This window comes from Typopeltis vanoorti, chromosome 12 (genome assembly GCF_054136105.1).
Source record: "Typopeltis vanoorti isolate ZY-2024b chromosome 12, IOZ_Tvanoo_1.0, whole genome shotgun sequence".
Taxonomy (NCBI): Eukaryota; Metazoa; Arthropoda; class Arachnida; order Uropygi; family Thelyphonidae; genus Typopeltis; species Typopeltis vanoorti.
In genome coordinates this window covers 136,634,291-136,658,478 of record NC_143560.1, presented here as the reverse complement: position 1 = coordinate 136,658,478, position 24,188 = coordinate 136,634,291, and the positions used below count along the sequence as shown (strand labels likewise).

The window sequence follows — 24,188 nt, the reverse complement described above, 5'->3', positions numbered from 1 at the left end:
ATCCCATCTTTGTTTCCCAAATTTTAAAACCTTACATTTTGCAACATTGAACTTGTATCCCCATTCCTGTGCCATGTCGCTCAATTTATTCAAGTCATCTTGTAAGGCCACTACATCTTCCATACGCTTCTTGGTTTGTCCCAACTTTGCATCATCTGCAAACAACTGAATATCATTAATATACAAGATAAACAGTAGTGGCCCTAAAACAGACCCCTGAGGCACATCACTAGTGACTTTCCCTTTCCTGGATATTGCTCCCCCATATACAACTTGCTGATACCTATCAGATAGCCAGTCTCCAATCCAATGCACTAATCTAATATCCACCCCATCTACTCTAGTTTGACTATCAACTTATCATGCAATAATCTATCAAAAGCCTTTGCGAAATCTTAGTATATTACTGTGTATCCGTTTCCTCTGTCCAAGGAAACAGTCACCTTATTGTAATAAGTAGATTACTAAGCATGATCTTCCTTTAGCAAATCCATGCTGTCCATCAAAGATAATACCATTGTTGTCAACCCAGTTCTGGAACCTGGTTCTCTGAAGCATCTCCAACAACTTAACCACAACACCTGACACACAGATAGACCTATAATTTGATGCTTGAGTTCTATCACCTCCATTATGGAGTGGTACAATCTTCCACTCCTTAGGACCTTGACCCAGTGCAAGACTCATATTAAAAAATATGTCAAGGCAATGTCAACTCCCTAGCATATTCCTTCAGAATACATGGTGATATATTATCAAGTCCCACAGCCTTATTAACATCTAGTTTGCTCAACTCCCCATACAACTCTTGCTCACGTACAGTTAGTCTCTCCTCCCCATCATCAACTGCTCTCAATCTCTCTCTCTCTCCATTTCACAAGATTGAAAGACCTTTATGAACTGCTCATTAAGTATCTCCACTATATCTTTTGCAACAGCTGTCTTTATACCATTTTCCCCAATTAGTGTCATCCTTCTTCCATAATCATTCTTTTTTTTTTTTTTTTTTTGATGGCTACATATTGAAAGAACTACTTAGGGTTCTTTTTGGCTTCATTAGTCAAGCCTGTGTAGCTCAGTGGAAGTGGTGTTTGCATGCCTAAACGCTAAACTGCATGAAAATAAACTTCGAGTTTAAGTCTAGGCCGACTAGAGGAACTTTTACTAAGCCTTTTTAGCCGACCTGGTTGGCCGAGTGGTTAGCGTATCCACTCTCCAGCCAAAAGGCTGTGGGTTCGAATCCCGCCATGGGTATGGATGTTTTTCTGTGAAAATACTAGCAGTGGTGGTCGGCGTTAGCATTGGTGTAGATGATGATAGTAGTTGCAGTTGGTGGATTGGTAGAGACAGAGAGTTGTAGAGTAGGTACCCTCCCTCGATGAGTCTTTGGACTCCCTGGAGGTGTTGTGTAATAATAATAATAATTAGCTAACTGCTGCTCATACCTCATTTTCACGCTACCCTTACCAACCAAGTCACCTGCCTTGCCTGTGCTATATCCCCTCCTTCCATATATATTATTTATTTTATTTTACCTCAAAGGGATCTCATACGTGTGACACGTGATATCTCTGGTTCACAAAGGAATAGCCTGAGGGTCGAGCCAAAACCTATGTGGATGATTCTTTCTAACCAACCTCTTGTTAAGCCTAAGAATATTTATTTTTTACTGCCACTTAGGTTAATTTAAATATTAATCAAGAGGTTGGTAGAGAGCTTCGCCAAAGATCACAAATAATTGCAATTGTGACCGAAAATTTACACTGAATGAGTTCCCTGCTTAGATCCGTATTATTTCACAGGTGGTGCATTAAATTCCATACAGACACAGGATTTAATTAAAGAATAGCAAACATTTATTTAACATAAAACATACAATACTATTTATACAAAGAAAGTTTTTCATCCAATAAGGGTTAAGAATTAAATCAAGTCTAACAGTATAAGTCACTCAAATGAATTTCACACCAAGTTTCAATAAGCCTTATATATCTCTCCTGATACAACTATTTAACACTATAAACCTTAATTAAACAATCCATAATTTTATTCCCTCACTCTAGACACAATCTTATAATTCCTTTTATAAGCAGACATTAATCTAATACACATTTCATCAGATTACTCATAATATTCCACACACTTGTTTCCCTTTGTCCTAAAGTCCTCATAATAATTGCCTCTGGGTTCTTTGTTACAATAATTCTATGTGAGATTAAGCTCTAATTTATACATGTGCTATGGGAAAATCATACACTCTTAGTCACAAAGGATCATACAGGCACCATTCAATTAACCTTAGTTATTCCATACAAAATATCCTTTATACACTACTAAATTTAGAATTAACAATTTTATTCTTTAAGCATTCACTCCAATGATCAAATTTCTATTATAATATTCTTGGACAAGTTTAACAATTTTCAACCACACAGTGCCTATTCATTTAATTCTTTCTTTAAATCAAATTAATCACTTTCCTACAGTCCTTATTTTGACTATTCTTAGAGTTCTTCGCTGATTAATTCTTTTACAATTCTTAGATGCTGCTTTCACGCACAAATCAGAGAACAAAATTTTACTTATCTATATGCTTTGTTTTCTTTCCCTCCGATCGACGATATGCCAACGCGATCTTCTTTATGGACCTCTAATTTCTTAGCACTCCAGGTACGAACATTCTCGGGCACTTCATGCTGTATAGCCTGCTACTATTTGATGGAAGTTTGGAATCAGGATCTTCGCCGACAACCATTCCTCCTGCATGCTAGTGAGGGAATCGGCACCTAGATACGCGGCCAACCTCGAGGTAAAAAAACCCGGAACATCCATGAGGATCTCAGGAACACAGGACTAAGACCAAAAGACCTTGGGGGGGGGGGGGGGTTCTAACACTGCTGGGAACCACCCAGATAATCACTTCATGATCACTCTCACCAATTGGTGGGTGATTGGACACCTCATTTATAATTACATCCTCTGATGTCTCATCAGATCCAAGACCTTCAATCCTCACATGCCCTCTGTTACATACTGTCTGGGGTAGTTGTCCCTCAAAAACTCAAGAAACTCATTTTCTTTACTTCCAATTGTTATCTCATCATTCCAGTCTATATTGCCATAATTAAAATCACCCATAATGATCATCCTTTTCTTATTTGCTTGATTATACATTTATAGTCACTATCACCCACATTACCAGGTCTGTAACAACTTTCAACCAAGTATTTCATTCTGTTCACCTCTTTCTCACACCATACTGCCTGAAAACCACTGGCATTATTTCCCTCCTGCATCTCTAATTTATATGGACACAACTCTTTCTCTATCATCAATAGTACTCCCCCCCCCCTCCCTTTCTATCCTCATGGAACACATCATACCCTTCCATCTCTATTCCTGTCAGGATGCAGTCCTCATCTAACCATGTCTCACTTATTCCACCAGTTTTAGTTAAAGAAAGATTGTAGTCTTTCAGGATTTGTTTTGAAACAGTTGGAATTGCAGCTATCACTGACACTATAGTTATGGAAAAATTAGGAAAATAATTTTAATTTATTTTAAAAAATAATTTTAAAATAATAATTAAAAAAAAAAAAGATGTCGAAAATTTTTCCCCACTTGGTTTGACTATAATAAATTTAGTTTAATCCTTTATCCAAGTGTAAGCAAACAAAGTTTGCACCTGAAGTATCTTCAGGACAGAGGCAACTCGTGGTAAAGGTGGACCAAGCTGTCATCACTCCTTGTCTCAGTATCTCTCATAATGCAAAGCTCGTTTCCTTGCAGACATGTATAATACTATGCATGAAGGGAAGGGCCACTACTCAGACCGGTTTTGACCTTTATTGAGGTCTTGTCAGTATCATCATTTCTGAGTCTGGCTCCCACTGACGAGACCTCAATAAAGGTTGAAACTGGTCTGGGTAGTGGTCCTTCCCTTAATGCATAGCATTATACATGTCCACAAGGAAATGTTCTTTGCATTATGGAAGATACTGAGACGAGTGATGAGAGCTTGGTCCACCTTTACCACGAGTTGCCTCTGTCCTGAAGATACTTCAGGTGCAAACTTTATTTGTTTACACTTGGATAAAGGATTAAACTAAATTTATTATAGTCTAACCAAGTGGCAAAAAACTTCCAACATCTTTCTCTAAATCCAGAGTAATTTAATAATAAGGTGGTACACCTTTTGGCAACTCGTATAGGTAAATATGACTTCTCCGTTGCTTCTGCCTTAGTATCACCTCTTCTTGGTCTGGCTCCCACTGATGAGACCTCAATAAAGGTTGAAACCAGTCTGGCTAGTGGTCCCTCCCTTAATGCATAGCATTATACATGTCCACAAGGAAATATGCTTTACTTCAGGTGCAAACTTTGTTTGCTTACACTTCGATAAAGGATTAAACTAAATTTATTATAGTCTAAACAAGTGGAAAAAAACTTCCAATATTATTAGTTTCCTTTTCCATTGTAAATTGGATTCTATGGTGAAGGCTATTGAGACAACATAGAAAAGTATCTAATGTGTCTGGACCATGAGACCAAATAGAAAAGACATCATTCCCATATCTTAACCAAATAGAACGTTTGAGAGGGATTGAGTCAAGAGCTTGTTTTTTAAAATTGTCCATAAAAAATTGGCAAAGGGGAGTGAGAGGGGAGACCCCCATAAAGATAACTTAGCTTCTGAGATAGTTAATAACGTTAGGCCTGATGTCGCCAGTTCACTTTCTACATCTTCACCTCCCAAAAGAAATCTATCTCCCTGCATGTAATAATCATGTTCACTAATATTCTGTTAAATGACACATTATTGCTTTAAAAAATAAAGTCATAGTCATTATTAGGTGTGACAAAGGAATTGCTACTGTTATCCTCAACATTAGTAAATACAATAAGAAAATGGGTATATCATTCTTCGAGACTGATCCACCTTTAGATTATGATCCCACAAAAGTGCAAATCAAAAAATTATAAATCCTACATAAAAAAGTTTCTTCCTGGCCTTCTGATATCACAAAAAAGCTGAAACTCTTCAATTGCCATCCCCCTGGATATATGGCATGCTAAAGATTCATAAACTAAATTCTCACCTACAACCAATAGTAGATACCACTGATTCTCTCTTCTATAAATTATCAAAATAGTTAGCAAAATATCTTGCCCCTTATTGGTCATACCACACCACATCATACATAAAAAAATTCTTCCCATTTTAAAAGCTCCTTTGAAAATGTAATTGTTAATTATATTGATATCCTAGTGAGAGTTGACATCAACTCATTGTTGTTCACTAATATTCTGTTAAATGACACATTATTGCTTTGAAAAAAAGTTTTTCTCCTTAATATCATTGACCTCTTTTCCTTTGCTATCCATTGTAGTCATTGGGAAGAACAAAAGAACTCTTGGAAGAACAAAATTTATAAACAGATAGAGAGTATCTCTATGCAGTCTCTCCTCTCTCTCAAATGTGAGAGAGAGGAGAGACTTGCCAATTTTTTATGGACAATTTTGAAAAACAAGCTCCTCTAAAACCTTCTGTCTGGTTGAGATAGATGAATGATGTCTTTTCTGTGTTACTTCAATAGGCTTCATCCTAGAATCCAATTTACAATGGAAAATAAAACTAATAATAGTCTGGCCTTTTTAGACACATTGGTCACCCACCAACCTAAAGGTAACCTGTCCTTTTCATTATACAGAAAACCCACTCACACAGGCAAATACATTCCCATCACTGCCCCTAATCCTCTCAACAATATGGTGTCATAAAAAAAAACACTAACCCATAGAGCTTGTAATCTTTTCCAATGAGACCTCTATTGCAACAAAACTCAATCATACACCATACTTTTCTACCTAACAGTTATAGTTCCCACAATATCAAAAAAAAATAATAATAATCAATCCTTTCCCTAATCCCCAAGACCTTCTCTTCAGAAAGATTAAAATAACCATCCCCTATGTCTGAGGCACATCAGAAAAAATATTCAGAATCGTAAAGAAATACAATCTTTGTGCCACTTTCAAGCCGCACTTAAAACTAGCTACCCTTATTCACTCCACTGAAGACAAATTCTCTCCTCTCTCAATTACAGATGTATATAGAATTCCTTTTTCCTGCAAGTTGCTCTACTATGGACAGACAGGAGGATCAGCTACCGTATAAATTGAAGAACACAAAAAATGCATCTGCAGTCATGACTATGGTCATCTAGCCTAGCAAACTATTATCTGCATACAGTTCACAGAATCATTTGGAAAAAGACCATCATGCTCCATCACAGCAATTTAGAAAAGAATGACTGTTTTTAGAATCTGCTACTGCTGTTAAAAGTCAGCCTAATTTAAATAAATATGGTTGCATAAAACTTCCTAAGATATCATCGTCATCATCAAATTCCTGACATGCACCCTCAAGGGGTGTACAGGATATGATAGTACTACATGAAAAACTAACATCATTACTAACTTCCTATCTACAATTTTCCTCCAAATCAATCTATTACCTGTCAAGACACCGACATTATCAGATCTTATATTTCTATCTTCTAAGGCACTTTTTGTATCAGTCCACCTATATCTTGGTGTTCCTCTTTTTCCTGCCAACCTGGCAGAGAACGCTTGTTTTAGTCATCTTTCCTCTCCCATTCGGTTTAAGTGACCATAACATCTAAGATTAGCTTTGCGAACACATTCTTGGATGCTAACATTGTCAAGTTCTTTCCTCTTTGTCATTATCAAGTTGTTCTCGTTTAAAAATGAGGATATTAATCCTCATTTTTAATATGATATTGCCATTGATGCCATCTGTTCACACCCCTAATTTTTCTCAGGACTCTCATATCTGTGGTCTCTAGTTTTTGGTCAAGTGTTTTGTTTCTAATCCAGCTCACAGATCCATAAATTAAAATTAGTTTGAACACTATCCTGTATACAGCTAATTTAGTGTTTTGACTAATTTCTCTATTATTGCATATAAATTTATTCAATTGACTTCCTACCATTGTTATTATTATTATTATTACGTGACACCTTCAGGGAGTCCAAAGACTCATTGAGGGAGAGTACCTGCTCTACAACTCTGTCTCCGCCATTCAATTCACCAATTTTGGCTTCATAAGCTGCCAGAGTCTGTTGTGGGTGCTATGATGGTGAGCGAGTTCAAGGCAAGGTATGATAGATACTGTGAGAATGTCATATAGTTGTGTGGACATGATGTTTAGGGCCTCCCTCGATGAGTCTGACTCCTCCTCACTGGAGTCGCTGAAATAATAATAATAAATAATAATAACTACACCAATGGCATCTACTGCCGACCACCACCATTAGTATTTCCAAAGACAATCACAAATATCCATGCCCACGACGGGATTCGAACCCGCAGCCTTTTTGCTGGAGAGCGGATACCCCAACCACTCGGCCAGCCAGGCTGGCTTTGTTGATTCTGTTGTCTATTTCCATATTTAATTTACCATTTATACTAAAAATCATGCCTAAGTAGATGAAATGTTTTACTTCTTCTATAGGTTCTTCATTCATAATGCAGTTGATATTTTCAATGATTCTGCCTATTTTCATTTTCTTTGACTTGTTATTGTCTTCATACCATATCTATTACAACAGTCATTCAATTTAGTCACGGAATCTTGCAAACTTGTAGCGGATTTATTTAGAAGTATAACATCATCTGCATAAAGTAAAGAGCTGACATTAACATCTCCAATTTTGATATCAGGTTTAATACCACTTTCCTTCATAATGTGATCCATGTAGATAATAGCAGAGTGGATAATGTACATCCTTGTCTGACACCAAATTTAACATTAAACCATCTTCCTGTACTTCCGTCAATTCTAACTGCTGACTTACAACTCAAATAAAGCCAAAGTATTGCTTGATATAATGTACCATTGACACCATATAACTAGCATTTTGAATAATTTTATTCTTGGCACCTTGTCATATGCCTTTGCAGGTCAACAATACTTAAATACAGATCTTTGTTATATTTCATGTTATATCTCAACTATTTGTCATAAAGTGAAAATCTCTAAAGAGAAACTGATCCTGACATCTCTATTTGGCCTGAATCCAGCTTGTTCTTCAATAAGCTTCTCTTCCACAATCCTTCTCAACCGTTTCTCAAGTATACTTTCAGTAGCGAAATGCCTCTGTAATTCTCACATTCAGTTTTATTTCCCTTTTTATATTTATATATGAAAGCTCTACTCCAATCATTTGGAATTCGTCAATCTGTCCAGGCCTTCTGAACTATGCAGGGCAGGCACTGTAAGATCCTTATACCTCCCATACTTGAGCATTTCTCATAGAATATCATCTACTTCAGCTACATTTCCTCATTTCAGGCTTTTGATGACTTTTTCTACTATTTCAAGTTTGGATATGTATTTCTGTTTGCATGCCTGTTGAATGTTTTCTTCCACTGTGCTGTCACTGATTGTTTCATTTGGAAATTTTTCAAAGTAATTACTGAATACATCAAGGATATCTTTCTCTCCAGTTGTCATGTCAACTTGATCATCTCTAATTCTTTTTATAGCACTGTTTCCTCCATTTTTTAGCTTTTTCAACACCCTCCAGAATATCTTGCCACCTTCCTGATATTTTTCTTACTTTGTCTCTCTATTCTCTAAGAGCACAAGTGCTGACTTATTCGCCAGGAACTTTTGATATGCTTTCTTCTTTTCCTTGATTGTCCTCTTTTGACTTACTGTGTCCACCATGGAGTTCTGATTTTTATATCCTTGCAGACAACCTCTCTGGCTGAATCAATCAATATTTTCTTCAGGATTTGCCACTGAATCTACAAGGTTTGGTTCCTGTTCTGAAACTCGTTCATTTTTACCTGAATAATGTTTGTGTATTATAGTCTACAGTTCACATCTGAGAGCTTCTTAACTTTTATTCACTTTAAAACTTTCTTCAGGATTTGGCACAGAATAAGTGGCAAATTTACTACTGAATTAGAGAGAAATTAATCTGAACACTAAATTAGCTGTATACAAGACAGTGTTCAAACCAGTTTTAGCTTATGGATTTGAGAGCTGTGTCAGAAGTAAAACACTTGACCAAAGACTAGAGACCGCAGATATGAGAGTCCTGAGAAAGATTAGATTCGTGAACACATGACATCAATGGTCATATCATATTAAAAATAAGGATATTAGGAAAGAACTTGACATTGTCAGCATCCAGGAATTCATTAGTAGAGCTAATCTCAGGTGGTATGGTCACTTAAACAAAATGGGCGAGGAAAGATTAGCAAAACAAGTGTTCTCTGCCAGGTTGAGAGGAAAACGACCCAGAGGAAGACCAAGATATAGGTGGATTGATACGGTACAAAGTGCCTTAGATGATAAAAATATAAGATCTGATAATGTTGGAGTCTTGACAAGTAACAGAATGATTTGGAGGAAAATTGTAGATAGGAAGTTAGTAATGATGTAAATATTTCATGTAGTACTATCATATCCTGTACACACACCCCCTTGAGGGTGGATGGCAGGAATTTGATGATGATAAAACTTTCTTACATGTTCTTCTTTTCAATATGAAATTCAATTTTATCCTGTTCAAGACTAAATGATGATCACTTCCAATTTCAAATCCTCTGTACAATCTAGTGTCCTGCACCAGCAAGAAATTATCACTATCAACAATAACATAGCCAATGAAATTTTTCTTATTCCTTGCCTCTTCTCTCCATGTGAATTTGTGCACATTTTTATGTTTGAACATTGTGTTAGTAATAACCAGTCCATGTCTTGAGCAGAAATTCAAACGATATTTGCCATTATTATTAGCTTTGCTCTTTTCTCCAAATTTTCTCAAAATATTTTTGTATATCTGACAATCATTTCCTAGTTTGTTATTTAGATCCCCAAAATGACCAACTTTTCCTTTTTCATTGTGTCAGTTGTTTTCTCTAAAGTCTCAAAAAATTCCTCCGCTTCTACCTTAGTAGAACCTTCTGTGGGACCATTGGCACAAATAAGTCTCATTGTCCAGTTCACCATTCTGATATTTGCCCACATCACTCTACTTGATATTGCCTGCCATTCAAGAAGATTAGTCTCATATTTAGTATTGAGTACTATAGCTACTCCTTTTCTAGCTAGCTCCATTTTTTTGCCATTCAGACTTCTTATGTTGATACTGATGATCATGAACGCTGGTGATGTTGAGTTGGAACGTGTTTCAGGATTTGTTCCAGTTGCTGACTTTTCCCAAAATATAGGAAGCACTAATATTTCGAGATGACAGTTTCCATCCTAACGCTTCGACATGTGTTCATAGACGGCATTACACCTAGTTAGGACTCTAGTCTTTCTTCCACATGTTTCGGTTAATTTTGTGCTGCCTTTGTGTATGTGTCACAAGTCTCATTTTGTACTTCCTGATAATGTCTCTATAATTGAGATCAAATATTGGAAGCATTAAATTCTATTTTTTAATCATTTCCTAGTGCTGTTTCACTCCATTAAACTTTTATCATGAGTGATCCTTGCCAGATTAGTTTACAAAATATATACCATATCTCAGTAAAGCTGGAACATCTTGAGATCTTTTCTCTAAGTCAAAAGGTTTTCTGATTGTTTCACTTTGCAACCTCTTTATAATTGCTTATTGCTAAGACTGCCTGAAATGTCACATTTATCCTTAGTCTTATTAAACCTACTCAAGTGCCTGATGTCATTTAAATTTCTATTATGGCCACAAAAAATAGTTCAAAAAAACTCATACAGATCAAAAAAAATCCATTCACAAAAAACATCAAAAATCCAATCAAACAACTCACCAGCATTAATTCCATTCAAAAAAAATCTCCACATCTACTTCACCAACATCCATGGTCTAAGCAGCAATATAAATGATACACCACCTGCAGTCATCTAAACCAGAAGTACTATTCCTATCAGAACCCAACTGGCAACCTCAACACCCACTGCCCAGACTCAATACACAGTTCTTTCTGCCACAAGCATGGCACTTTTGCATTAATCAGAACCGACATACCATGCCAGAGACTACACATCCTCAAATCCCCCACTGATCTGCTTTAGCTCAAAATTTTTCTACCAAACCAACCTGCCCTTTTCATATACTCTCTCTATTGCTCTGAAAACTCCATCAGCTACTCTAACCTCTTCAACTATCTCTCTCTAATGCTCAACTTTCTGCAGTCAAAATACTCCAATAGTGAGGTCATCCTTTTTTAAGACTTCAATGTCCACAACTCACATTCTCTTCCTTTCTCCAGTTTCGCCTACCAAGCAGGCAGGGATGCAAAGGTGTTTGCCATCTGCAGTGACCTATCTCAGGTCATCAATCTTCCTACCAGAATACCTGAGAACCCCTTCCCCCCACTTTGCCAACAAACTTGACCTCTTCCTAACAAGCTCACTTTCCAGGTATACTGTGGTTGTCGGTTTTCCTCTTGGTAACTTGGACCACAACCTCATACAAGTCTCTTTTGCCACAGAACAACCTTCACCAACCAGTTCACAGTCTTGTGTCCTTTGGCACTACAAGGTACCAACTGAAAAACCTCCATGACTTATATTCCTCCTTCCCATGGTCCAATTACTGTTTCAGTTCTTCTGATCCAAACACCTGCTCAGACTGAATAACAGAAATCATCCTCACAAAAATGAAAACTTTCATTCCTCATTCCATCCCAAAGTCTCTGCCACCATCCAAGCTTTGGTTCTCAAAAAAAGTGCCAATGCTGTAAAAGAAAAAACCTCTGCTTTCCAATGGCTCAAGATCAAAACTCCAGCTGCCCACTCTGCCTACACCGCAGCTTGCAACTGTTGTAAAAGAATCATCACCAAGTCAGACTTTGAAAGGGCCAAATTCTGCAAACTCACCTCCTGTCCAAATGGCAGTCGCTCCTTCTGGGCCCTTTCCAAAGCCATTGGGCACAACTTCTGCCCATCCAGGTTTCCACCACTCTCACATCTGGATGGTACTGTAATTACCTCACCACAATGTCAACTTACTGGTATCACTCTTCTCTCCAAATTTTTGCATTGATGACCTGGGCAAAGTTTCCCCCACACTATCCTTCATGTCACCCATAGTCTTCTGACAAAAATAACTCTGAAGAATCCTCAATATCCTGAACACAAACAAGGCATCTTGTCCTGATGGTATCCCACCTATTGTGTTAAAGAAATGTGCCCCAGAACTAACACCTATTATGTATCCTATCATCACCTCTTCAATCTATCCTATTCAACTGGTATCTACCCTACAACATGGAAGCAGGTCCACATCCAGCCCATCCCAAAGAAAGGTGATAAAAGTCAACAAACAAATTGCCATCCAATTGCTCTCACTTCTGTCCACTCTAAAATTAAGGAGAAGGGTCATCAACAGCAAACTTTTGAACCACCTAGAGTTATTTATTTCGTATCCAAACACAAGTAGTACAGTAGTAAGTAAGTGGTACAACATGATTTACACCAAATTAGGATACATTACAATGAGATCAGCTTAGATTTGGTAGGTGAATTATACAGGGAAATAATAATTAAAAATGAAAAAAGGAAACTATTACATAACTTATATACAATTGATATGGTCAGATGTTCCTCTGGTATCTTGCACAATCAACGGCTCTTTCTGTGCAGTATATAAGGTCCTCTTTTGTGCAAGGTGATGGAAGAAAGGAGCAAGCAAGAAGGTGTTCCATGGACTGGGTTGTCCCACACTCACAATTGTCTAGGCCAGTGAAGCAACCCCATTTGATGAGGTTTTGTTTGCAGCGTCCTGTCGTTCACAGTCTATTGAGGCTTTTCCAAGTATTCCAGTCCAAGTGGGCAACACGTGGAAGATGTTCGGCTATTGGAATACCAGTATTATTTTCAGGATACAGTGCAAGCCATTGTTGAAGTCTTTTCTCTGGAAGGTTTTTAGGTCGTTCAACAGTTGCCAGGAAGCTATGTTGGGATCTTAGTCTTTGGGGCACTGCGGTCTGGCCGAATAGTGGGTGGCGTTCATCATTCATTTGTCTGCTTCTTTCATCAGCTGAGAATGCAGATCTTCAAATTGAAGGGGGTGCAATACCAGCCAAAGCATACAGGTCTTTTAGTGGTGTTGGTTTCAGGGTATCCTGTAATTAAGCGGCAGCTTTCATTCAATGCTGGATCAAGTTTTTCAGCATGGCAGGATCTGGACCATACTGAGCAAGCGTATTCAGCAGAAGAATAGCTAAGGGCCAAGGCAGAAGATCTCAGTGTGTTAGGGTCTGCACCCCATTTGGAGGAGGTAAGCTTTCGTAATATATTGTTTCTTGCATTCACTTTTGCCTTTGTTTTTTCTATGTGGGTTTTATATGAGAGGGTGTGATCGAGAGTCACACCGAGGTAGATTGGGTTCCAGGAATGTTCTATTTTAGAGCCTTCCCAAGAAATCTGTAGCTTCCTGTTGGCTTCCTTATTGTTAAGGTGGAAAAGGCCAGTCTGGGTTTTCAAGTGGTTTGGTTTTAGTTGATTGCTGTTATAGTATGTGGTTAGACTATTTAAGGCAAGTACTAGAGTAGTTTCATTGGACTTGAGATTTTTTGATTGAGTAGCTATGGCAAGGTCATCAGCATAGAAAAAATTTCTAGTTCCTGGAAAGATGGGGAGATCATTGACATAGATGTTGAAAAGTAATGGTGATAACAAACTTCCCTGGGGGAGGCCATTTTTTTGGAGGTACCAGCGGCTCTTCCTACCCCCCCCCCCCCAGGTCCACGTAAAAGCATCTGTTTTTCAAGAGTGATTGGATCAGGAGGACAAGGCGATAGTCTCTAGTTATTCTTCTGTATATTTTATTTTTGAGTGTGAGATGGTTTATGGTATCATATGCTGCAGTTAGGTCTACAAAGCAGTCTTTGTAGACCTAACTGTGGCTAGTTTTTGCTCATAACCATTTTCTGTATATTGAGTAAGGTTGAGAATTTCTGATGTGCAGGATTTGCCTGGTCTAAAGCCAGCCTGCTCAGCAATAAGATGGGGTTCGAGTAGGGGTTGTAGCCTATTCAAAATTAATCGTTCATAGAGTTTAAAGAGGTTGCTGAGTAGTGATATAGGTCTGTAATTTTTTGCTTCTGTTGGAGTTTTCCCTGATTTCAGAAAGGCCACCACTTTGGCATGCCTCCAGATAGTTGGTATCATTAGAGTTCTGAAGCAAGTGTTGTATAGGTTTAATAACCACTCTTTAGTCCTGTTTCCAAAATGTTTAATCTGTTCATTACAGACATCATCAAGGCCTGCAGATTTTCTAGGTTTTAATAGGTTTATGGCAGCGTTGAGTTCAGTGATGGTGAAATCTGAATTAATCATATTTTGTTCCTCACTTGGGGTTCTAAGTATCTTCTTTTTTGTGTGCTTTTTAGGGAATTTTCCATTCAGCAGCAACTGGCGAGCAATTTGATTAGCTGTTACCTGCAGATGCTCATATGGCTTAGTGAAATCCTTCCTAATTCTGTTGATAAAGTTCCATGCCTTTCTGCTACTATGGGTCATATCAAGGGCTTCTATTTCTTTTTTCCATGAGGAATGCCTTTCCTCTGTCATCTTGGAGCATAATTTTTCTCCTGCTTGGATAGGCTCTCTGAGAAGTTGTTGGTGTTGTAAAGTTGTAAGTAATCAGCATACTGGGCTTGTATGTCATTGGAAAGGCCTGGATTGTAGTTTGTGCTGGATCCTCGGAGGATGTGTTTGGTTGAGATTTTCCTCAGTATTTTTATGAATTCAGGATACCCTTTAGGGTTTGGAGGGACTTGTTCTATGGAGCGGTCGAGATCTTCCATGAAACCCTTCCAATTTGCTTTTTGGAAATTAAATCATCATCTGTAAGGGACTGTGTTAAGCATAATTGCTGGGTTGAATTGAAGCATTATAGGTCTATGTTGAGTATGTGGAATCGGATTTAAGACCTTTTTAATACAAATGTTGGATATTTTTGAGCTAATAAATCAGGGTTATAGCCTTACTTCCATCTGCCACTATTGAAAGAAGCAGGGAGTTTAGGATTATATATCAGGTTTAGAGAAAGGTTTTCAGCCCATTTTTCAGCAAGTTCTCCATCTTTGTTGGGCTTTGTGTAACCCCAGTTAACACTGTGGGTGGTAAAGTCGCCTAATACAACATTAGTCATGTATGCATTATTATTCAGGAGGATGTCAGTGAAGGAAAAAGCTTCTTCTGGTGGTTTAGACTGAAGTGATTGAGATATTTTTAAATGTGATTGTAATAATCTCAATGTTTCTGTTGTTCATTGAGTCAATGGACGATGGGATCAAGTTCTCTTTTGTAAATATTGCACTACCATATTTATCGTGGGTATTTCTTTGATGAGTTTCATGCCACGGAGTTCGATCATTTGCATTTCGTCGATAGCAGCTTTAGGTTCCCCTAATGGGTACTAACATGGTGCAGGAACAAGAACCTAACTGTTGCGTACCCCAACCACCTAGAGCAGTGGTTCTCAAACTGGGTGCTGCAAGTATGCCACAAGGGTGCCGCGAAATTTTGAATCATTTATTTGAAAAAGCAAAATATTCAATTGCCACAAATAACTAAATCAAAAACAAAAAAATTATATATTTTGATTTTAATGGATGAAGCGTATATAAAAATTATCATTTTTTGTATCACTCTTATATTATATCCTGGGATTTCATTAGATCACCATGTGTCGTAGTAACTAGATATGTGACGGCACATAAATACTGGGGAAAATGAACTAATGAATGGTTAGTTGTCCTGCTCTGTTTTAGTATTTCTCTGTTCAGTGTGACAAGTATTATACATGATCATTTCCCCTAAACAAAAATCATGAGTCTTTTGTCATCGGTGAGAATAAACGAAGTATGATATTAAAGTCGTTAAATTCAGTGAGTAGAGGTTTTTCTTATTGTTATATATTCCAACTATAACGAGAGACATCGTAAACAAATGTTTTTCCTTTTTCCATCCTGAAAAAAAATTATTTACTTGAAATAAATTTTAAAATAAAATATTAAAGTTACATATGCCCTTCAAAATCATGAATAATTTTTTTCCTTAAAAATAGAAGTGAAGATTCTGACGATCAGGAAATATCTACTTGTAGCAAAGCTAACGAACCAATTCGCACTAATAAATTATCAAAAACTGATACTTGCATCAATGAAGATTTGACTATTTTTAACGTTCAGCAACAAAAAAGCATTAATGAAACAACAGAAAGAATAAGTTCATGTAAAAAGGGAACAATGAAAAAGAATGTAAAAACTCGTTTATATCAAGAGAGCTATCTAAAAATGGGATTTACGTGGTGTAGTGATAAATTAATTCCCAGACCTAAGTGTATTTTGTGTGGTTTGGTTCTATCAAATGAGGCTATGGTTCCTAGCAAATTATGCGACATTTCTCCACAAAACATGACAATTTGTCGAATAAAAATCCTGAATATTTCAAAGAGTTAATAAGATTACAAGAAAAACAAAGTAAAAGTTTTGTAAGAAAGATTACAATTTCCGACCGAGTTCAAGAAGCGAGTTATTTTGTCGCTGAAATAATTGCGAAGGAAATGAAGCTTCATGCTATTGGCGAAACCTTGATTCGTCCAGCCTGTTCAGCAATTGTGAGAACAATTTTTGGTATTGAGGCAGAAGAAGAAATAAAGAAAATTCCATTATCAAATGATACTATGAGTAGACATATTAATGATCTGTCAGTCGATATTGAAAAGTCAGTTATAACCAAAATAATTGAATCAAAATTTTTCAGTTTTCAGTTAGATGAGTCATCTGATATCGTCGGTAAAGCACACTTACTTGTTTTTACTCGATTCATTGAAGATGATAAAATTATCGAAGAATTTCTATGCTGCAAGGAATTCGAAAAAACTACGACAGGAAAAGATGTTTTTGATATAATGAACACATTTTAATACAAATGGTCTATCTTGGAAAACTTGTGTGGATATATGTACAGATGGTGCACCTTCTATGGTTGGAATTACAAAAGGGTTTGTTTCCTTTGCTAGAAAAGAAAATGAGAACATTATAACGACTCATTGCTTCATTCATCATGAATCATTGTTGGCAAAGACGATAGGCTTGGAATTAAAAAGTGTATTAGAAGAAATCATTCAGATGGTTAATTATATCAAGGCTAGACCATTAAAATCTAGAATATTTGCAGGACTATGTGAAGAGATGCAGTCTCATTACAAGGATCTTCTTCTTCATACCGAAGTAAGATGGCCTTCAAAAGGTCGCGTATTGGGTCGTTTTTTTTGAACTTAAAGAAGAAATATTAATGTTTTTCCAAAATGAAGACAGACCAGAACTCTATAAATTATTACAAGATGATGGTGTTCCAAACTAGCCTATTTAACAGACATATTCGATCATCTGAACAAGCTGAACTCCAACATGCAAGGAAGAAATTAGAATATTTTGACATCTACAGATAAAATTAAAGCTTTTAAAGATAAAATAAAAAATGTGGAAGATAAAATTAAGCACCAACAATGTAGAAATGTTCCTTAAAGTTGCCTCCAGAAAATGTAAGAACACTGATCTGCAAAAGCTTATTTACAGTCATTTAACATCGTTAGAAGAAAAAATTGACCATTATTTTCCAGACATTTCAATCAATTTATACAATTGGATTCGAAATCCATTTGTAGAGTCAACATCAGCAATGAGTGAGTTAAGTCTTATAGAAGCCGAAGAATTAATTGATATAAATAACGATCGTACATTGAGATTGAAGCATTCAGAAATGTGTCTGAATTCATTTTGGATAACAACTATGAAGGAGCACCCCAATATAGGATTCAAAGCACTTCACATCTTATTGCAATTTTCTACATCTTATTTGTGTGAACTGGGTTTTTCTGCACTCGTAAATATTAAAACAAAGAAGAGAGAAAGACTAAAGACCCTTGAAAATGAGATGAGAATATGTCTCTCAAAAACAAGGCCTAATATCAAAGAAATATGCAAACAACACCAGCACATATTTCACATTAAGTTCATATTTTATTATCTGAACCTTTATAATAGCTTTTGTTTTGTATGTTTTTGGGTTGTTTGAAAATAAACCAATTTAGTTTAAATAAAATCTGTTTTCTTTTAAACACGCTTTCCTTCATATCTTTAGTATCTGTAATATCAATCTATTTATGGGCTATATATGCGAGTCTTTCAGAATCAATTAATCGGCACTTTACTCTCTATAAAAAGCAAATAATACTAGGGGTGCCGTGAAATTTATTTATTGATTTTAGTGTGCCGTCAGACAAAAAAGTTTGAGAACCACTGAGACACTGGAGAAACCTTCAATATTGAATGATATTATTTTTAGGCCTGGCCCCAGGTAGGATCCTTTAGGGCAGAAATTTGGGAGCATTTTAGTTCGATTACTTGCGTTTTGTTGATAGCAGCTTTAGCTTCCCCTAATGGGTACTAACATGGTGCAGGAACGAGAACCTAGCTGCTCCGTATTCCGACCACCTAGAGTCATACCAACTAATCAGTGACTGACCAGTAGTATGGATTCTGCCAGTCGCAATCTACAGCTGATCTTCTTGCTTTCACCACCCACCTCTGGACTCAAGCCATGGAGAAATTTGGAGAAACTCACATGTTTGCCCTCGACATTTCAAAGACATTTGATCGGGTTTGGCACAGGGGCCTACTTAATGAAACTGCCATTCTCTAGTCTGCCTTCCTCATTCTGCAACTGGATCAGCAACTTTCTCACTGGTTGCTAACTCTGTCATGGAGGATGGTTTACTCTCCTCAGATTTCCTCACCAATGCAGGAGTGTATCTCAGGGTTCTGCTCTTTCACCCACTCTTTTCCTCTTGTATATAAATAGATCTGCTCTCTCAGACTTCCAATCCTATCCATAGCTTTGCTGATGACAGCACACTTCATTCTTCCTTTTCATTTGATAAAACATGTAGTGTTCAAGTATTAGAATCCTTAAGATCTACCATGACCAGTGACCTAAACTCAGATCTCCTATCTATATCCGTGGGACAAGCATAACCTTGTGAACTTCACCAAAATGCCACCAGTCCTGTCTGATCTCTTGCAAAAAGAGCACCCATCCCTCTTCCTTACCTTCAATAATACTGAAATATCCAGACACAATCATATTTCTCTACTCAGACTGACCTGCACCTCCCATCTTTCTTGGCACAACCACATTTCAACTATAGTTTTTGCAGTCACCAAAAAACTTTGTGTATTTTTCGTACAAGACACTACTTCACGCCTTCACAGCTGCTAACTCTATTCAAAGCCCAGATCCACTCAGCCGTGGAATATTGTTCCCATATTTGGAGTGGAGTACCAAAATTCTTTCTAAGATTGCTCGATTCTATCCAGATGAAGGCAATCCACTAATTAATGATCCCTCTCTCTCACACACACATACCCACTTCAATACCACTCTTACAGATATTCAGTTTCTGCCTTGTGCCTCTTCTACAGATACTTTCATGGACAGTGCTCTGCTGAATTGGCCAGTATTTTTATTCCTTCACTCTCCTCCAAAATCATTAAAATAAGAGCCACTGCTAACCAGCACCCTTTTACAGTTCATCTCGAAAGTCACCAAACCAACTTCACTATCTCCTCCTTCATCCTGTCTACTTCTGTCCTTTGGAACAGTCCCCCCCCCCCCAACTCTGCCTTCCCCAAAGATGACACCCCTCAGCTGTTCAAGTGAAATGTGAACAGATTCCCCCCCCCACACACACACACACATACACCACTAATATGCTATAGGTCTTACTTTTGTGTGTGGATCAGATATTAAGAAAAAAAAAATGTTGTTGAAGTGAATGGGGAATATATGAATTTTTGATATTTTTGGTTGGAATGTTGTTGTTTTTATTTTTATTTATTACTTTATACTATTTTATGTTTGGTGGGAGATCTTTTCTATTCATAATGCTTATTTATAATGTTTTTCCTGGTTTTCTATAGATAAACAAGTTGTAGATATAAACTTGTGTGGAGAAAGAAAATGCAATACAGGGTTAAAAGACCTAAATATGTCTCCTATACAGGAAGCACCTGCCATTCTCTGATTAGAAAGAATCCTGATACATTACCATTAGATCCCATCCTTTCCAAATGCTTTTTATGAGAATGGCTCATTTAGAAGATGATTGAAGGCATCTTTTATTCATAGAATTCACTATTCTGATGGCATTGTTGCCAAATGCTTTCTTTTATAAGGTTAATTACTAATACAAATTCCATATCAAAATCTACAAATATCATTTGCAGATTTTGATATGGAACCAGTTTATTGTTCATAAATGTATCACTATGGACAGTTTTGAGAATGTTGTTGTATTTAGATAATTTTTTCCTGAGAATAAACTTAATTTATTTTATATTTCTCTTTTAACTGTGCATTCTATATAAGCAGTAAATCTTATTAAAAGACTATGTATAGTACAGATAAAAAGTAAAACTTATTTTCCTTTTTTTGAATATGTCAGTTAATTTTTTTAAAACTCAGGTTTTTACCCTTTTTTTTTCAGGGAAATATGTGACTTGGCTAATAAATACAAAGCGATGGTGTTTGTTGATGAATGCCATGCTACAGGTTTCTTTGGAAAAACTGGAAGGTAAGGTAACTATTTGTTTTAATTCTTGTCATTATTTCAACTATGTTACACAGTATTCCCATTAAGTAATGAGATTGATTTTTTACAGGACAGCCCTTTAAATAAAAGTAATTTTCAGTGCAACTTTTGAGTTGAGTGACACAGCATTTTTCTTCTGGCAACCATTGAAATAAGAGTGTGTGAGTGGAGCATGTCAAAAGTTGTGTCATGGAGCAAAAATATGTGATAAAATTTTACTGTAAATGAGAAAAACTGCTATTATTTATTTATTTATTTTGTGTGCGAACTACAGAAAATGTAAGAGCATACATATAAATGATTAAATGCATACATTTAAAGAAATAGACATTAAAAGACAAAAATGCCACTTGCATGAAATATTAAGCAAAAACATAAAATGTCAAATTTCACTTATCCATTGACTAATATACTTTAAAGCTGTTTCATTACACTGCATTAAATCTTCTCAGGTACATATATTATTAATGTCTATTAAGCAGCATTGCAGAAGATGGTTTGTGTTTCACCACATGAGCAGCTGTCATTGTCTGTGTAGCCCTATCTGGCCATATTCTGCTTTGATCTGCCCATTCCAGAACGAAGTCTATTCAGTGTCTTCCATCTTTGCCAGTCAAGATGTAAACCAGAAGGAAGAGATTCGTTTAAGTTCAGAGCCTCTGGAGATTGTTCTTGCCACATTGTTGACCTTGTAGCTTTTATGAAATCAGCCAACGGTTCCACTGAATGAATAAAACTTTTTCTTGATCTTAGCCTCTTATGTAATGCAACATGTCCATACAAAGGATGCAGTTCATCATTTAGTTGTTGTTTCTGCTCATATCTACTCTGTGTAGTCCTTCTGATGTGAGGAGGTGCAATACCAGAAGTAAGTATAGATGGGCAATTTTTGTAGGCTTAAGTCAGCCAGTAATGTGCCAACATGTTTCATTAAGAACGTTATCAATAATTTTGATATGTCATGATCTTTTCCAAACAGGGCTAGCATACTTGGCTGTCAAAAAGCAGAGTGGCAGTGCAGAGGTGTGCAGTGCTTGTGGATTTGCACCCCTCACTAGAAGCACATCTCACTAGAAGATGTATACTGCAATGCATTATGGGTGGGGTCACTAATAAGGCTTCATATTACTAAAACCTTGGTATTTAGGGTCTAGCTACTCACTGAAGAGACCTCAAAAAAAAAAGGTTGAAACCGGTCTGGGTAGTGACCCCACCCATAATGCATTGCAGTATACATCTTCTAGTGAGATGTGCTTTACATTATGGGAAAATACTAAGAATAGTGATCAGAGCTTTACCCACTTTTACAATGAGTTGCCCTGGTGTTGTAACATCTTTAGACTTGAACTTTGTTTCAGGTGCAAACTTAATTGTTTGCATAGTTGGGATTAGGAGTTAAAATAACCAAGTTTATAAAATAACTTGGTTATCCTAATATACAATATCCCCAAGTTAAAAAATTTATTACACACACACACACACATATATATATATATATATATATATATATATATATATATATATATATATATTGAAGAGGAGTGGGGAGAGCACACTTCCCTGGCATAGACCATTTTTCTGGATATGCCATTTGCACTTTTTTTTTCCCTTGAAATTCAACAAAGAATCTCTTGCTGAACAGCAGCGAACTAAATATCTCCACCAGCCGATAGCTGTTTGTCATGCTGTCAGTTTTTACTATAAGCTTTCTAAGATTTAGTGTGTCATATGCTGCTGTCAAATCTATAAATACAGCTCCTGTTGCTAACCCCCTTTCAAAGCCGTCCTCATTAAGCTGTGTTAAGTTTAATACTTGTCTAGTGCATGATCTTCTTGGTCTAAATCCTGCCTGTTCTTTTATCAGCACTTTCTCTATTTCTGGACTTAGTCTGTTCAAGATTAACTTCTCATACAGCTTCAGTGTTGTGCATAGGAGAGCTATAGGCCTGTAGCTCTATGAAAAATCTGCTATAGAAGTGTATTAAGACCTAAAAAAGTCTACGCTGATGACTGTCTGAGCCATGCACAGGTGTTCTTCTGGTGTTCAACATTTTAAGAGGGGGAAGAGAGTGTCCCTGGGGGATGAATCTCACCAGTTTCTGCATAGACAAATTAAAATGTGGTGAAAGCTGTGGAAATTGTTGCCCATGATTATTTAGGAGTAATGCAATGTCTGTATGCCTGCATGCAACATGTCAAAAGAACTATTCCACAACAACAGTTGGTTCTGTTGCACAACAACATGTCTGCACATTGTGTACTGCCTGTGAAGCAGTTTCTGGCTTCGAAGTTGATCTGCGTGATCAAACATCCCCACCTTATTTGCCAGATTTGGCTCTTGCAGACTTTTTCCTCTTCCCAAAGATGAAGTTTGCCTTGAAAGGGAAGCATTTCAGTGACATTGAGGATATCCAATGCAGAGTGACCCTGAGACTTAAGGAAGTTCCTGTTCAAGGTTTACACCATGCCTTTGAACACCTGTACAACAGATATAAACATTGTGTGGAGTTAGAGGTAGATTATTTTGAATCCCTGTAATTGACAATTCTAAATATAGTTCTTTGTTTTGATATAATAATTGTTATCTCATCACTTAACGGGCATACTATGTGTATAACAGTTAGGAAAATCTGTGTTAAAATACAATCCAGGGCTTTTGTAAAGCCTATTAGATGCAACGTCTCTCACCTTTTACCTAACTCTCTAACCTGCACTTTTACCTTTCTCATCCAGATGGCATCACAGTTACAGCACATAAAGATAATGTGTGCATCATTCTATTTCCTCCAATTCCAAAGCAAATGGCCTCCTAACATACCAAAAACTGAATACCACATGCCTCTTGTAGTTTGTTTTTTGGCAAAAAGACATCAGAAGTATACTAACTGAACACTTAAGTCTTCTAATTCCAATGGTATTTTTCCAGTAGTACTCAAACATTGTGTTCTAAAAACAATGTTTGAGTACTGAAACACAGAACATTGTGTTTCAATCTTCTGAAAAAGAAAGGAAAATAATAGATTAATATGCTCAAAAAGAACATACATTATGAAGAATGAATAGAAGCTGCCTAGGCACAAGGCATTGAAAGATCATCTGATGTTGACATTGAGATTGAATACTTCAGGAGATTTCAAAATGAAATTACTCATTGAAAGTTTATTGACTTGGTTAAACTATAACTTAAAGATGCCAAGAAATTATATTCAGTTGTTGCTGATGTAGAGTTGGGTATGGTAATACTGGATGGCCCATAAGTCATGAAGCAGTTTAAAATGTGAATGAAGTTTTTGATTATTAATTTTTTTCATTTTATTTTTTTCAGGTATTCTAAGGAACATTTGGGAAATTAATCAAGGAAACACAACCCAATAATGAACCAAAATTGTGCCATTTTATTTTGAAAATCAGCAGTCAGTTATTCTAATGCAAAGAGCGAATAATTTTGCAAGGACCTGCAATTAATTAACCATCACGTTCTCCAGATCTGATGGCTC

General features: G+C 36.7%; 1 protein-coding gene across 1 annotated transcript in view; it reads left to right on the top strand.

Annotated features, from left to right (window-relative positions):
* Gcat (Glycine C-acetyltransferase) overlaps positions 1 to 24,188 on the top strand; it is a 443,581-nt gene that overhangs the window by 185,256 nt on the left and 234,137 nt on the right. The window contains exon 6 of the mRNA XM_090401262.1: positions 20,587 to 20,673. Coding sequence (XP_090257388.1) covers positions 20,587 to 20,673 — 87 coding nt within the window. The remainder of the gene's footprint in view (positions 1 to 20,586; positions 20,674 to 24,188) is intronic.